The following is a 16,044-nucleotide window of genomic DNA, read 5'->3' on the forward strand; positions in this document are numbered from 1 at the left end:
CAAGTGGCAAACTGGGACGAAAGTGCAGATCTCCTCTAGTTTCATGGAGCTGCACTGCTGAACCTGTTTGAAATGTGTTTGCGACAGGACGAAGAAGCTCTTGTTTTCCTAGGTGCTACTTTAATGCAAATAATAACTGCACCAAATTGCAGTGTCCTGCCAGGGAATGATTGGGAAACACTGAGAACCTGTGTGTTGTTATTTGAAAGACAGAAATGTTTACTCATTATATTTTAATAGGTTAGGATCATTGTGGATGAAAGTGAAACAAGATATAAGCCTGCAATGACATGCATAAATACATAATTAACTATATTTCCTTTCCATACGGAGAGGATTAGCTTCCTTGCCTCAGCAGGGAGTTGCTTTATTTGGTGTCTGCTTTGGTGTCCCTTTCTTTCTGACAGCTTACAGAGGTCCATGGAAAGGGAATTTCACTCACTGACTAATGAATGTTGGGAGAAGGGCTCTCAGCACATGTGGAAAAGAATAAGTGATTACCTCAGAAAACTGAAGTTGGGGGACCTTAAGGGCTGTACTATTATCCTGGCTTCTCTTTTTGACCTTAAGTGGGCCCTGTGGGATGATATTGCCCACCTTATCAAGACTTATTGCTTAGTCACAAATTGAGAGAGAGATGTATCTATCGTAAGTGCTGAAGTGTCAGCAAAAGCTCCTCAACTCAGGTTTCATAACTTGAGAAATATTTTATCACCCCTGTGAGCCAAACCTCCAAAAATCAATAGAACTTGAGAGTTGTCTGTATTGATCTGAAAGGCTGAGTTGTATTGAAATATTCATGGCAGAGTGTGTGTGTAGGGGACCAAAAGGCAGGTACCTTCAGAGCGAAACATTCTCATTTTTCATTTAAAATAGATTAAGACTATTAAGTGACTTGCAAAGCACATACTTAAAAGGGAGTGAGTTTGTCTTACAATGAGGTTTCTGAGAGGTAGAGATATGCATTCTCATTACTATTAGTTTTCTTAAATGACAAACTGTTTGGAGGAAGAAGTCAAGGAGATCTGATAAAATTAGCACCACGTTCTCTTGGGGCTCTCTGGGGTTGCTTTGTTTGCAAAGCCAATTTGGACACTGCGTCTTTGATCTTCACTTTCAGTATTTGAGCAGGCATGTTTAGTATCACTCATTTCACAGGAGATTTGGGATTCAGGTTTCTTCAACAATCTCAAAAGCAGTACATTAGAAGGGGAATTGTCTGCCGGTTGTCTTAGAATCTCAATACCCTTGATACTAATTTGATGTGATGCATTTCACCAGATGTGTCTACCTGAATGATGTTTTATGCCCAAGAGGTTTGTGCTACTGTAGAGCATTAAACGTGGTTCTTTTTTTCCCCCATCCTTCCCACCCTTTTCTTGCAAAAGCAACTGAATGAAAAGCATCCATAATTTTAATCTGCTTGTAGATGTGGCACGTTACAAGTATCCGGGAGAGGGAACGTGTGTCAGGCAGGGCTCGTGCAAGGGGTAGAACAGTGCCATGAAGAAAGACTCTGCCAATAATGATTCAAAAATGCTTTAAGAAAGCGATGCTCCCATACATACTAATAGATTAATAGGTGAAGCTCCAAGACCTGCCTTTTTACCACTTACCAAAGTACCTTTGTCACATCCAGGGTGCAGGTTCAATCTCTGCTCATCCCACAGACTTCCCAATGGGTCCCAAGCAAATCCCGGTGCTGCAAGGGGCAAAACACTGCCGGGTGCTGCGGCGCGGTGGGTGTCCCTGTGTGTCCCACGGTGCCGGCAGCACAGCTCGCGTGGATGCAAAGGGAAAGGGCCAACGGCCAAAGCACAAACGTAGAAAAAAAGGACAGTTATTATTTGAGGAAAAAACATATTAGCCATTTAGACTACCAGTGCACTGAAAAGGCACTTACGGGAACCTCCAGAATCTTTATGGCAAAAGATGCTTCATGCAGCTAGTTTGTACTGTGTGGTTATGGAGTCCAAATCCTAAACAAGAGGGAAAGCAAGGCCCTTAGAACTGCTTTCTTTCCCCAGTGTCTGCCATGTGCAAATTCAGCCGTTGTTAAAAAGCCCTATCAAAAACCCAGACACCGAGGAAAGCCGACGCGGCGGGAGCTGCTGCCCTGGAGCCGCGGGGAGCGGGCGGCGCGCGGCCGTCCTGGGGCTGCCGGACCCGCGGGGGCCGCACGGCTCCGCGTGTTCCGGCTGGTACGGATCGTGTTTGTCCGGGTCACTGCCTCCCAGACAGGTAAACTGCAAGCAAAACCACAAAACGCTGGGGCTGTTCGGTGCTCCTTTCCACACACAACTTACGTGCACCGTATGTTTCTTAGCACACAGGCCTAGGGAGGGTTAAATAGCAAAGTTCCTGAGTTCTGGCCATTTTGACAGCCTCTTAAAGCTCATGGATGAAACCTCTGGATTGATCTAGAGACAAGGCCCCTCAAGACGGAGATTTTTCTCCTCAATTCAGAGGTGCAGGCGCAGTTCTGAGGCAGGGAAAAGTGCTCGAGGGAGCAGAGCTGGTGGTAACGGGGGTTCCGGGGGCAGAGCAGCGACGGAAGCTCTGGGAGACGGAGGCGTCCGACGCGCGGAGCCTCTCGGGACCTGCCCACGTGCGGGGCTGGACGTGGAGCGGGTGCTCCAGGGCTTCATCCCGGAGGGTTCCGGGCAGAGGAGCTGCTCCGGGTCAGGGATGAGGAGATGAGGAACCAGCAGATGGTGCTCGCAGGTGGGACCGGAACAGCTCCTCGTGCTCCTCTAGCGACTGCGTTCGGTCATGGACATCGGCCTCCTGACTAAGCACTGGAATGAGGAGACACGCAAGGGCCGATGGTTGGAAACGCTTTAGGGGCTGTGAACAATCTGCGTTAGCTGTAAGGAAAAGGGGAGTCTTTGTCAGGAAACCTTTGCTGTAAAACCTGGCGTTGTTTCTAAAGGAAGGAGAATGAAAAATAAAATCTGTGTGGTAGCTTGGTGCTGGTTTTACGTTACGAGATGGGTATTTCTAGCAGGGATTTGGTAGAAAACATATGAAGCAAATCCAAAGAAGTCCCGCAGAGTCTAATGAGAAGTTCGAGGTGCTTTTCAAGTTCATGATACTTGGGATCACTCACAAGGCCGGGACCACGGGCTGCCGGGGGAAGGCGGGAGCAGCCCTGGGAGCGGCGCCGCGCGGGCCGGGCCGCGCTGCGGGTTGATCTGTTCCCAGATCCACACAGTTGTTAATGAAACAGTTGCTGTTTTGTTGACAGAACATTAATTACTTGATCTTAAGACTTGGTAATTGCACAGGCCCCCTCTGTATACATCACTAATTACATTAGCAATTATATGGCATTTTAAAGACAAAGAAATGACTGCAGCAATTGCAGTGTCATAGGGACCCTGCTGCTAAATTTCAATCAAGTTCCTGTGATTTCAGTGAAGTGTTGAGGAAAGTCCTTCTGCATCAGAGCTCTGCAGAGCACCAGGCTGTGCTGGCTTGGGTTCCCGTGTCCCCATAAACCACGATTTTCTGGCAAAAGTTGCGTCACTCGAATTTCATATCAAAATTAGCTGCAGTCTGTAAAGGCAACTTGCTATTAGAAATATTTCTTTATATGATAGGCTGTATTTCTTCTAAATAATGTATTGGGAAACTGAATTAGAATAAGAATTTTCACAATTCTAAATGTTTCTGAAAGTTGTATTGGATTTTAAGGACTCTTTTTCTGCAAGTTAGTCTGTAGATACATGAGCTAAAATTCCTAGGCCTCCAAAAGTTGGAGTTTTAATATGAAAAGACTTTGAACATCAGCACAATTGTAACATGAGAACTTGCAACATTGCATGTATGTAATGTCACCTTTATTTTGGAATAGGATAATAAGCATAGAGGGTCCTTTATTTTTCTGGTAAGAAACTATAAAGAATATTAATGTGAATAAGAAGTGCCCTTAGAACATGTAGGTTATCTCTACAAGATCATACTTGAATTTTTGCTGTCATTTCCTTTTCCTGTCCCACCTCCCTGTGCTTTCCTTCCAGAACAACCAGAGCATCCCACCTGCGAGCGACGGCAGCCTCGTGCGTGGGGAGCGGTTCCCATTCCCTTTTTGGGCTGCCCGGGGAGCGGTTCCCATTCCCTTTTTGGGCTGCCCTCCACGACGCTCCTTCACACCCCAGCACTGTAAGTAACACAAGTGACCTGAGCCCTTTTGGGTGCTGCGCTGGCATGAATGGAAACAGAAAACAAACCCCGGGCTTGTTTTTCTTCTTTTATTTCATAGTTGTGCTTCTGGTTTGCAGGCCAGAGGAGAAAGTAATTATATGGCCAGATCTGTAGACGGCCTGAATTGGTGCGCTTCCCCCAGCGCGGCTTTATGAAAGCTGAGGATCCGGCCCGTGTCTGGCCGAGTTCCGAGCTTGTAAACAGGGCGCCATGGTGTTATGAGCAGCCCCCAGCCGCTCTCACTGGGGCGGTTGCTCCCGAGCTGCCTCTCCCCTCGTTTCCCCTTTCCTCGCGCTGTGGCCGGCGCCCCGAGGACGCCCACGCGGCCGGCACGGGGCTGCTGGGCCCTCGACGGCAGCATTCCCATGCGGGGAACCGGCCGTGGAAGCCCGGGGCTCTGCACCGCAGCGGCTGCGCGGTGTCACCCAGGTAGATAGTGCAACTGGTTGGCAATTCCCTGCCCGCCCGCTGAAAGAGCGGCTGTTGTTCCACCATGGATTGACGTGAAACTCAAGTTTGACAAAATCAGCTAGAAAGAGGCAGTAAAGGCAGGTGTGCGGGAGAGAACCTGTTCTGTAGGCGGCCGTTCTTGAAGCGAGCTGTGCCCAGCGCGCCGCGGCCGCGCGGGTCCTGGCACGCGCGATTCCTCTCCGTGCTTGCGCGGCGCGGCGCATCGCGCGGGTTCTGGCCGAGCCGCTCCGGAGGATCCGCACCCGCCCGAGGGGCTCCCCTCTCCGCAACCAGCCTCCCCGCAGGAAGCTCCGTGTTCCGCTCGGTGACCGGGACTCCCGTGTCTGGCTCCCCAACTCCCACCCGCACAAAGACGTCATCTGAAAGCTGCTCCATAACAAGTCATTTACCTGTTCCCCGAGCGACCCGCGAAGATGATAAAAGACAGAACAAAGCACGCAGAATGCTTGAAATTAAGATAATCCCCCCCCTTGTGTACAGTACAAAAATTTTATTTTTTTTTGTTAGGATAATTTAAAGTTTAAAACTGAAGTAGACATATTCATTTTACAAACAAGATATTCTTCCATAAGTAGGACCATTAAAAACAGTAAACAAACAAAAAAGCTGTCTTTACAAAAGCTCTGTGCATAGCAACTTCATACTATATAATTGACAAAGCAAAAAAACAAACGGAAAACAAAAACAAACCAACCCCAAACAAAGCCCAGAACTGAACTATACAGGAGGGAGAAATGAGGCCTTAATTTACAGAAGGGAGAAAATGGTCTTTAAAAACCATGCATATCGGAAATGTGCAAAGAAATAGGGAGAATAAGATGCTATACCCAGATAAATAATGAAATAAAACATACTCTTTAAAGTTATAAAATTTGTAAGCATCTATCACAGCAGCTTCCTTCTTTTCATGGCAAAAAAAGAAAGCTGTTTGGGAGTATTAAACAGCAATAACTAAAAGAGGACAGATTGCTTATTATTACACTGGAAAAAAAAATCCTTACACACAAATTTTTACACTGCCTTTTTTTTTTTTTTTTTTTCTTTTTTTTTTGCTGGGTGTTTGCTACTGCCAAAGTCCCCCTTTCCCGTTCAAGGATTCCTGATTGAATTTATTTACACGCGTTCTTCCTTGTGAGGCTGGCACGCTCTGCACAGCCTCAGTGTGATGATTTCCATGCACGAGCAAAGCTCCTGCTCTGAGTCATTCCTGCATTTACTTGTTTTCATTTATTTGGCTCAGCTGAAACTAGAAAGTGGCCTTTTTTTTTTTTTTTTTTCCTTGTTTACATTAGCTTAGGCAGCTACAGTTGTTTCCCTTCCTACAAGTGTTTGAAGTCGTTTTCTAGGAAAGGTTTTCTGTCTTTCACTGGACCCTGGACTGTCCCACTTGAGCAACCGGATGGAGCTCGTAAAAACAACTGAAATGTGAAAGGAATGTTGAGAATTTCAGAACCTTGTCTGTTCTGCTTGTCAGTTTTTCTTGAATCTTTCTATGTCAGTGATGTTTTATGCAATAACCTCCCCACACACACATTTATACAACTGGTGGACAATTAACAAAATAGCGTTTCTCTTGAAATGTCTCCTTTTTTTCATTTGAAACCATTTTAACTGAAATTTTGTAAGGAAAAGCTTTGTTCGTTAAAAAAAAAATGTGAGTTAGCTACTGCTGCTCTTCAGCATTTGGTCCTAGCAATTCCTACCGGGAATATCTGCTGGTCATGGATTTTGAGTGTAGCAGAGATGGCAAAACAAGTCGCCTGTACAGAGACGGGCAGGGAAGAAAAATCTTCATGCACTGGGAGTAGGGAAATAACATACCAGAAATGAGACTCGTATGAATTATCTTTTGGACACCTGGGCACTGAAATTCAGGGATGCCTTTAGCTCAGCCTTAAGTCCTACAGCTCTTTCTTTTTCCTTCATGCATCCAGCCCTCCAAGCATGACTTCGGCTTCACGTTTTTGGCCTTTCCGGCGCCCTCATCCCTGTGCTGCGGCATCAGGGCACTCGTTTGTTGTGAGCAGCAGCCCGGCCGCGTCCCCGTCCCCCGCGGGACCTCCCAGCTCCCACCCTGGCGCCCTCCTGGGCTCCAGCTCCGCTGCCTGTTGAGCTCCAGGGGCTGCTGCTGGCCCGAGGACGCGAAGGGCGACACAGAACGTGCAGCGTCACTCAACTGGCAACCACAGGTAACCGTGAGTTACTTTAGTTCATATGTTCTGCTATGTAGACACTTAGAGCAACCTGATTTGCAATCAGATGCACTATATATTCATGCTTCTTAAAAATACATTATTCCAAGGAAAGCTATTTTGAAGTTGATCTTAATCGCCACTTTTGCTGGTAAATTTGGGCTTGAATTCTAGAAGAGAATTTTTAAAAGTCTTTCTCTAAAAAAATGAATTTAATGGCATTGAAAAGGCACCTAATGCTGCTCCCACTAAGAAGCCAGAGCAGAGCCTGGCGCTCCCGGAGCGTCGCCCCGGCAGTGCCGAGGGCGCCGGCGGCTCCGCGGGTCGGGGGCTCCGCTCCGTGCGCCGCTCCCGCGGCTGCGGCAGGAGCTGCCGGGAACAGCCCGTCCCCCGGCCGGGGGCTCCGCGTGGGCAGCTCCGCTAGCGCCAACCCCAGGTACAAAGTGCCCAGCCCCGGCCAGGAACGCGCTGAACGGTTCAACTGTACATATAGAATGACCGAGCACCAAAAACCCCAGTCAGCAACCAACAAAGCTACTGGGGAAGTGGGCAAGCATGGGTTTGGGGCCGTACATTAAGGGTTTATTTATAAACAGATGTTGTTACAGGAACAACTATTTTTTGCAACTATGGATAGTATGTATTTTAGCTGGTTGTAAGTAGTGTAGCTGATTTTGTTTTTGTCTCAAAAAATGACTTACCAGCAAAATCAAGTTCTTTAGAGGGCTCCCTGGTTTAGTCAAATAACTATTGAGTTATTTTTCATTGCGGTGTTCTCACCTGCCAATCTCAGGAGAGCAGCTGCGAGGGAGAACTCAACTTTTTTACACTAAAATGCAGAAAAATTCAAACAAAGCAAATTGATTATTTCTATGACCCTCAATATATAAATGGAAAATACCATTTTTAATGACTCAGTATAAAAGTGCATAAATTATTCAAATACATATCTACCCTTTATAAATGCACCCTTATTATGAAGAATAACTGAACTTAAGTTGTTCTAACTACATGGAAAGCAGTATGTTAGAGAAGCCTTTCCCTCCCAACTGACATATGGACTCTGTATATCAGCTCAGTACCTCCTGACAAATCTGCTCTGTTCAAATCCCTAAGTGCCACTCACTTGCCAGCAGGAGCTTTGAAACTCACCAGCTTATCCTAGTAGCTGAATAGCCTGAAAAGAAAACCTGGAAAAGGGGAAAGATGAGGCAGATGAAAATTCAAACATGAATTTAGTGACCTGTACACCACAACGTGTATAAAAGTTTCTGATGAATCTGGTAATCAGAAAGAATCCTATACATCCTTGTGCACAAATTCAGTAACAGGGAGGAAGTGAGGAGCAACTGCAGCAGTTATCATCTATCTCAAACGTGTGTCTACATTTTTGCATCATTTTTCTTCATTGTACAACTGGAGGAAAAAGTCCAAAAAAGGGTTTAATTTCTACCTCTACATACAATAAGTTACAAGTTTATTTAAATAATTGTAAAACATCTTACATTTTTAAGAGGTTAAACTATAAGCAAATACACACATACACCAAAGTTCCATCATTCGTTTCAGTTTGTCCTAGAAATTCTTTCATGCTGGTACCCTGTTTTGTTGAATTTTTTTTTCTGCATAAACTAAATCGGTATCTGAAAGGCTCCATAGAAAATAGAAACTTCAACTTTTTTCCCCTACAAAGTAAAACAAATTATTGTATCCAAAATATCAAACTTGAATCATTTTGCCAATTTCTTTTTCCTTTTAATATTTTACAAATCTTAGGAATGCTTCATGTCTTTCAGGAAAGACTTTGCAGTTGTGATTCCATTCTGCCAACTGTTGTTCGTCCTGGTTCTTGGTTGATTCTTCGCTCGCTGTGTTTAGGAGTCGATGTGGTTGTGTCAGCAATATGGAACAGGTAAAAGATGCATAATTATCTGTTGTCCAATCCATAAAAAAGTTCCCCCTTTTTTTTTTTTTTCTGGGCCTGGCTTTCCCCCAAAAAAAGAGCTTGTAGTGCTATTATTTTTTTCTTTTTAATGGTCCATCATAATAAGTAGTTTTCTGCTGTAAAAGAAAAATGAAAAAAAAGGAAAAAAGGGAAGAGGGAGAGGAGCAGAGCTGCCTCTTCCTTACATCGGGGGGACGACAAGACCAGTCATGGCTGAAAAAGAAAATGACACAGATGAAATTCTGGCAGATTGTTATGGAACATAATCTATTTCACCCTCTGTGTGCAGTCAAATTTTACAGTGATGCCTCTATTTACAGACTGAGTTATTACATTAAAAGACCTTCAATTTCTTTCAATGTTTTTATGTTTAGTGAGCCTGACAGTCATACACAGGGTCTTCCGTTTCTCACTTGGCCAGCTAATTTGCTTGCCAAAAGGCTGATGTTGGGAGTAAGGACGGATGATGTGAAAGCAAATGGGAATTGGCCCGTGAGCCGTGCGCAGGACCCAGCCATGGAATTACGAGTCCCAGCTCCTTGGACAATGACTGGAGCTCGGCTGCGCTCGTTTAGTTTCAGTGGAAATAACAGGCCAGCCTCTTTCTCGCTTGGTTTACCCCATATGTCTGAATCTCTGCAGTCTTACCTGGCACGTTCCCAGAACACCGGGCTATGTAAATTATTTATTAGTCCCTCTCACTGCCTTCAGTTGCAGCTATATTCCTCATAACTGACAACAGGAACACTGGAAGCTGCCTGGAACTGGTTCCTGTTCCTGAAGGTTTCGGGGGGGTACGTTAAGTTTATATGTATTTATGTAACAAACGAGTGACTCATATTTCCAAAAGGGCCTCAGTGCAGTGCAAGGTCCTAATACTGCAAAGATTTATGTTCACTGAAATTTGTGGGATTAGTCATGTGTTTAAAGCACTGTCCTCTGAGAATTAATTTCACCCTTATGTTCATAGTGTTTAAAAAAATGCTAAGGCCAAGATCCTCAGCTAAGATGACTTTTATTGGGGCTGTGCTGATTTTAACCAACTGTGGGTATGGTCTATGATTTAATACAATAGGAAAATAAAGCCTTTCATATTTTATAATGGACTAGGGCTGGAGGTCCCTGACAATTTTGGCAGAGCTTAAACGGAACATGAAACTTCCCAGTCTTAAATCAAGGACTTGCTATTTTTAAAAATTGTTTAGGAGTATGCCAGCATTTTTCCAATCAGGATGCCATAAGGCAGTTATCTGTGCTAAGTAATGCAGGTAGATATTCACGCGATTGTTTTTCAGCGAGGCAGACACAGCCACGGTATTTAGAGACGAGAGACCTTCCCGAGAGCACCACCGAGCAGCTCCCTCCTCCACGCCAGCCCCGAGGGCAGCAACGTTCTGATGTCCTCGAGGCCTGGCCGTGCCCCAGGCCGGCGCGGGAGAACCTGCTCCCCGCGTCGCCCCGGCCGCCCTCCCGGTTCAGCGCGGGCAGGACGAGCCCCGCTGGCTCCGCAGCGCGAGCGGCCCCACGCGCCCGGCTCAGCCCGCTGCTCCAGGGGGAAACGCGGGGCTGTTGCCAGCGCAGTTTAAACCCTGTTCCCGAGGGGGATAAGCCATGCTGGCGTAAAAGCTTTTCCTGATACTACTCTTATCAGCATTATTGTCTTTCTCTCAATCTAGGAAAACTTTCACCAGAGCTAAGGAAAGACCGTGAGACTCTTCCACATCTCTCTGAAAATGCACTTGTACATGCAGCATTTGGAAATTTTAAGCTGGGAGGGAAAGCACATTAGTACTGTATAATCCAAGAACAATTAAAGCTAGCAGTCCTGAACTCACCCTATTGACAGCAATGAAAAACCTGCCATGTACAAGAAGGATTTTTCTAAAATCCTTTCCTGCTGAGCATGGACTCCCCTCCTTCCTGCTCCTGCCTGGCCCCCTCGCTCCCCACCACAATCCAGAGGCCGTTTTGTCCTTGCGGGTCCCAAGCGACGCAGGTGGGAGCCCCCCCGGAGCCGCGTCCTCCCTGCGGAGCCGCCGGGCCCTGCGCGGAGCCCTCCCGCTCCCCGCCGGGGCCGCGCTGCCGGGAGCCGATTCCCAGCCTGTATCACTTTTTATTGAATGTTTGTGAGGTTTGGATTAAGGTCTTACACTGCTAGCAAAGCTGTAATTATTTTTGCCTGTATTACTATATATTGAATCGATGTAACTTTTCAATAAAGGTGGTTCAATGCAGGACACTCCCTGATGAGTTGGGAATATAGAAACCACAGTCATTATCCCAGAGGGTTTTTTTTTTTTTTTTTTTTCTTGCAGGGAAATGGAAAAAGAATTAGAGATGAGCCTTATTGTATTAACCTTGACAGCTTGCAATTATCAACTGAAACACTTGATTAAAATTGTCACAAGGTTGGAGAAATTTTTTTTAATAAATAAATAATCAAACATGGATACTACCCAGATGCTCTGGTGATAGGCACCTTTAATGGGTGTAATTAATAATGATCATAAGCCTGGTGTGTAGGAGAGGTTTCTGAATACGCTGTCTGGCTTTGCTGTGGAAAACAATTCTGTGCAATTCGTTCAGTGAACTGGTAAGAACTGGGCAAAGGGCTTGATGCTACATTAACCTGTGGTCGGTGCTTTCGAGGTGTCCGGCTTGTGACCTGTTTTAAAAAGATGCTTTCCGGGGAGGATGAACACTGAGTCCATTTAATCAGTTTCAGGAATAAGCTCTCATTTGGTTAGATCACCCTGATTAACATCCCAATCATTGAATGAACATCACGTAAAAAAATAAGTAGATAATAGTTACAGGACAGAATTCTGTTACAGTTCAAGTCCTAACCATAAATATTAAATATCTCTTAAGATTTTCTTTTTCAGTTCTAGTGTTCCTGAGGCATCCACGCCCGCCCTTCGCAGGCTTTTCAGAGCAGCTGTTTGCTCTTTACCTCCACGTCCAGCAGGAGCAGAATCCCCAGTGCTGCTGCCACCCCCAACAGCGTCAAGACAAGCTCTCCTCACGAGGCTCCCAACGGCAGTACCTGCACGTCTCTAGGGAGCAGCGCGGATGCCCCGTTGTTAAAGTGCGGCTGTCCTGGCAGCATCAGGCCCCGCTGCCCCTCAGGCTGGCCAGGATCCTGGTGGTTAACGGAGCGCCCGCCCTTGCGGGCCTGCCTGCTGCTCCCTGTCCCTGAGCTGGCATTTTTATGTGCAGATGTGCTGAGCTGGCCAAGGTAATCGGGCAGGCAGCGGTCCATGCTGTTCCAGCAGTTTCCAATTTGCTTGCACTTCCCATCAACTGCCTTACATCTGAGAGGAGTTGATTAGGCATTTGTGTACTTATCATGCCATGTTGTGTCACATCACATTTTATCTTCCCAGGGCCTTTTTTAAACTGCCTTGACGTGTGGCACGAACTGAGCCCGCGGTTGTTCTGATCAGGATCACCTGCTCTCAATTTGGAGAGCACGCTGGACAGAGTGGTGTCCAGTATGGATTGCTGCTTGTTCCCTGCCTATCATGTCCTGTTACTCTGTAGGAACGTATAGCAGATGGCAGCTAGAGAGGTAAGCAAGAACACATGGCACAGGATGGCTTAGCTGAGGGTAGTCCCTGTCTTGGGGGCACCATGCAGCCCAAAGCCAGTAGATACAAGACATTTCATGCCTGGCTTTGAGTTATAGATAAAAGGGCTGGATACAGGAGGATAGCTCATAGAAAATGTGCTGTAAGACTTTCCCCCTAAATACAGTTTGGGGCAAAGATTTCTACTGTTACTCTGAGCGTTAAAAGCCCTTGGGAATGGCAGGGATGCTGGTCTGAGCATGAAGCTTGAAGAGCTCTGTGTGTTTAAACTAGTTTTGACCCAGGCCTAAAGACTGCCCCGATGAAGGTACCTGCAAGGTTTACTCCAGCATTTCGTTGCTGCTAGTAAGTAGATGTGCACATAATACATCTAATATTCCTATTGCAAGAGGATGCAATAAGTACCATGGAGCCTGTAGCGCCAGGAGACTGTCACCTTTAAATAACAGATGCACCCAGCTTGTGCTGCAAATACTGCATTTGCAAAAATCCTTGCTTCCCCATATTACGGGCCGGGAAATTGAAAGGTAATGTCAAAATATCTGATGTGCAGGGGGAAAGTCTTTGTGCACTTAACTGCTTGTTCTGTGCTTTCAGTATTTTTATAAATATATATAATAAATAAATATGTATTTTATATATATATATATCTGGGGACCAAAAGCTCACTGAAACTTTTTGGGAAGAAGCCTACTTATATTACACTTACTGAGGCCTAAGTTAAAAGAGAAACAACAACAAAAATTGTATTACCAGCTTGCCTGTTCTTAGCTTATACTACAGAACCATGGCCCAGCCATGGAGATGAACAAACCCCATTGCTGCAGCACAGTAAGTCCATTCGAGAAGCCTCTCTGGGACCCTCCTGTTGACTTTCTGGCCACATCTGTCTGTCAACACCGTGGGAACGTTAATTTGGATATCAGGCTTTGTGTATCTGGATCTTTTCCAATGCATGTGCGCCCCAGCTTGCATCAATTTAAATATTTCAGTTGAAAAAAATCACATCTATGGCTGAAATAGTTAAACTGTTACAAAGAGCAGGCCTCAAGGACCCTGGGCAGGGCCGACCGCGCGAAGCAGCCACCGTCCTGGCTGGAGCCACCTCTGCTGCCGCGGCCCAGCTGGCAGCTCGCGCTGCGCTGGGGGCAGTGCCTGCTCCAGCCTCTTCAAATGCTGTAGTTACGTACAGCAAGTAGGGGAGCTCACCTTTATACCCCTTCATCTGAGTCCTTGCAGATCTGTGTGCCCAAACTGTTTTGGTCAGTAATCACAAACAGCCCTCTCAGCATGGGAGTTAAACGTATTTCAATTGAAATCAAGTTTAAACCTATTCTGAATTCAAGCTGACTGATTTGCTTCTAACTTACAGCATTTTTCAAATGGGTTAAGCTAAACAGGTAAACATATTAAGTTGATACAAGCCTTCCTATTGTAGAATAAGTAATGATAATAATTTTTAAAGAAAGACTGCTATTATGCAAAAACACTAACAAATATCAACCCCCATCTAAACAGTTTAGATAAATAGCTACCACTTTTGGGTCAACAAAACTTCCTCTACCTATCAGTTTAAAAATCATATTTTTCCTTTTTTTATTTTTTAACAGATCACAAAGAAAATTATATTCCCTGTCAACATGATGCCTGTGGCTTCTCATCCACAGATCACTATGTTTCATTAATGGCAAGGAGCCGATTTTGGAGAGCCGACTTCCTTCCATCCTAGGGAAGGAGCACAAACTTTCTGGTAAGGGGGTAGGGAGAAGCTGTTTTGAATGGATAGCGGAATTCTCTAAGTTAGCTTTTGAAAACATAATTATTTTTGTTCAACAGATGTAAAATTTCCTTACTGTATGAAATAATCAGAGTTTATGCAAGTCCCTATGGTCCAGCTAAGGATTTATAATGCCCCCAAATCAACAGGTGTGGTTTGTAGGGCTCATTTTGGGATTACCACTGGCTCTTGGCATGGCTGAATTCCCAGAGTTGTGATTTCTATGGTATCTCTAGTCAAGCCTGAAGGAGCCAGATGAATTCTCAGGCCCTATAAAGGCTTTTTTTATGGAGACTTGCAGTGTATTTATGTGCTGCATGCCCCCCCCCAAACTCCAGCTTGTTAAAAGAAAGAATTTAGTACAGGTTTTCATTCTTATCTTAATACTCACATTTGTTTTGCAGATCACCTTTAAAAAGGGCCATAAATGTACTATAGGGCTTATTCCCTGCATGAGCCTAAATCTTGCAGCAGGTTTCAAGATATTGGCTATTACAGACAGAGCCGTGCATTAGCTCTACAGGGCATGCGTTTGATTTTACAAGTCCCTGCAGCCTAAGGAGAAGTCATTCCTCACTAGAGAGCTGGTATTTAAATGCAGCGTGGGTCAGATCTGCCCTGGTATGAATGAGTGTCAGTCCCCTGAGAATAGGCAGAGCTGAAAACCTTGTTTTAATCCAAATGAATTCTTTTTCTTTCAGCCATTTTGGGTCTATAAATATCTGGTCAGATTTTGACTATTGAGTCCTGTAGCTTTCAGTGTTTGCTGTATTTACCTAGATTAGCAGTGGCCTTTTGTGCACAGGCTGAACACTAATTGCACATCTCTTACCTCGAAACCCATTTCCATTTCCGCTAGAGCAGGCAGGAGAAGGGGACCCTTGGGGTCTGATGACAGGAGCAAAGGCACTCTTCTGTTTGACTGCAGGGAAGACGGAAGAGGAGAATGGAAGGATGGAAGAAGTGCTGGAAGAGCCAACTGTTGGACTTGAAGACATTACTGCAAAAATAAAAAGTGAATCCTCATCAGAAATGCAGTTATACAAGTTTGGTGAAACTGTTCAAGATGTCTAACTCCTGACTGCTTGTTTTGCTTCTTTCAGAAGATCTCTTACAATCTTGACTGTTTACAACAAGTCTGAGGTAGACAGTTACTTCTATTGAATAGTATAGCTTAATAAAAATGTGCTTAATTCATTTAAATTCTGAGATAAGGATACCAGAAAGCAGCAAACCCACTAAGGGAGATTGCCAACATGAGCAAAGAGGACAAAATAATGCTGTGCAGAGAGATAATTGCTCTTCCCTCCCTGTTTTTTTAAGAAATATTTCCATGGTTGATTGATGATGTTTAGTAGGTTTCAGACCAGCAAGTAGCCTTTATCATCCCCACAACACGGGTCAGTCCTCACACACACAATGTGAACGTAAATAAAGAATTTTTTGCACAACACCAGATACGTCTTATGTAATACATTAAAATATTTACTTCCATAGGGAGATCCTGTTGGAGAGCCATTAATGAAGCCAGGTGACCCTGGAACACCCAGGTTTGACATGGGGACATTGCTGTAGCCATTCATACTGTTGCTGGAAGTGCTGTAATTGGACTGTTGAGGTGTGGAACTGGATGAGTAACCGCGGGGTGAGATGCTGCTTGTGTTACGAATGTAACCTAAAAATAAAACACATTACACAGCACTTTAGGGGATTTGGCTTACAACATTATTTTCCATGCTCAAAAAAACTTACATAATTAGATCCAGATTACTTAAAAGTTTAACAGGTACTGAATTTAGTGTGTTTTAGGCACTTGCTTTCAAATAAGACAAACTTAAAAAAAAAATCAGTTACCCACTTTTT

At 45.0% G+C, this 16,044-nt stretch overlaps 1 protein-coding gene across 1 annotated transcript in view; it reads right to left on the minus strand.

The window, feature by feature from the left end:
- The window catches only part of LOC104569438 (EBF transcription factor 2), a gene marked incomplete at its 3' end in the record, with an annotated part of 115,671 nt that overhangs the window by 14,679 nt on the left and 84,948 nt on the right, over window positions 1–16,044 (minus strand). Inside the window, exons 14-16 of the mRNA XM_088539057.1 lie at window positions 15,671–15,856; window positions 15,016–15,181; window positions 13,219–13,305 (exon numbers count right to left, since the gene is read on the minus strand). Of these exons, the coding sequence (XP_088395183.1) occupies window positions 13,219–13,305; window positions 15,016–15,181; window positions 15,671–15,856 (439 nt within the window). The remainder of the gene's footprint in view (window positions 1–13,218; window positions 13,306–15,015; window positions 15,182–15,670; window positions 15,857–16,044) is intronic.

Source organism: Tinamus guttatus, unplaced genomic scaffold (genome assembly GCF_059628265.1).
Source record: "Tinamus guttatus ecotype Peru unplaced genomic scaffold, ASM5962826v1 Tinamus_guttatus_pri_ptg001356l, whole genome shotgun sequence".
Classification (NCBI taxonomy): Eukaryota; Metazoa; Chordata; class Aves; order Tinamiformes; family Tinamidae; genus Tinamus; species Tinamus guttatus.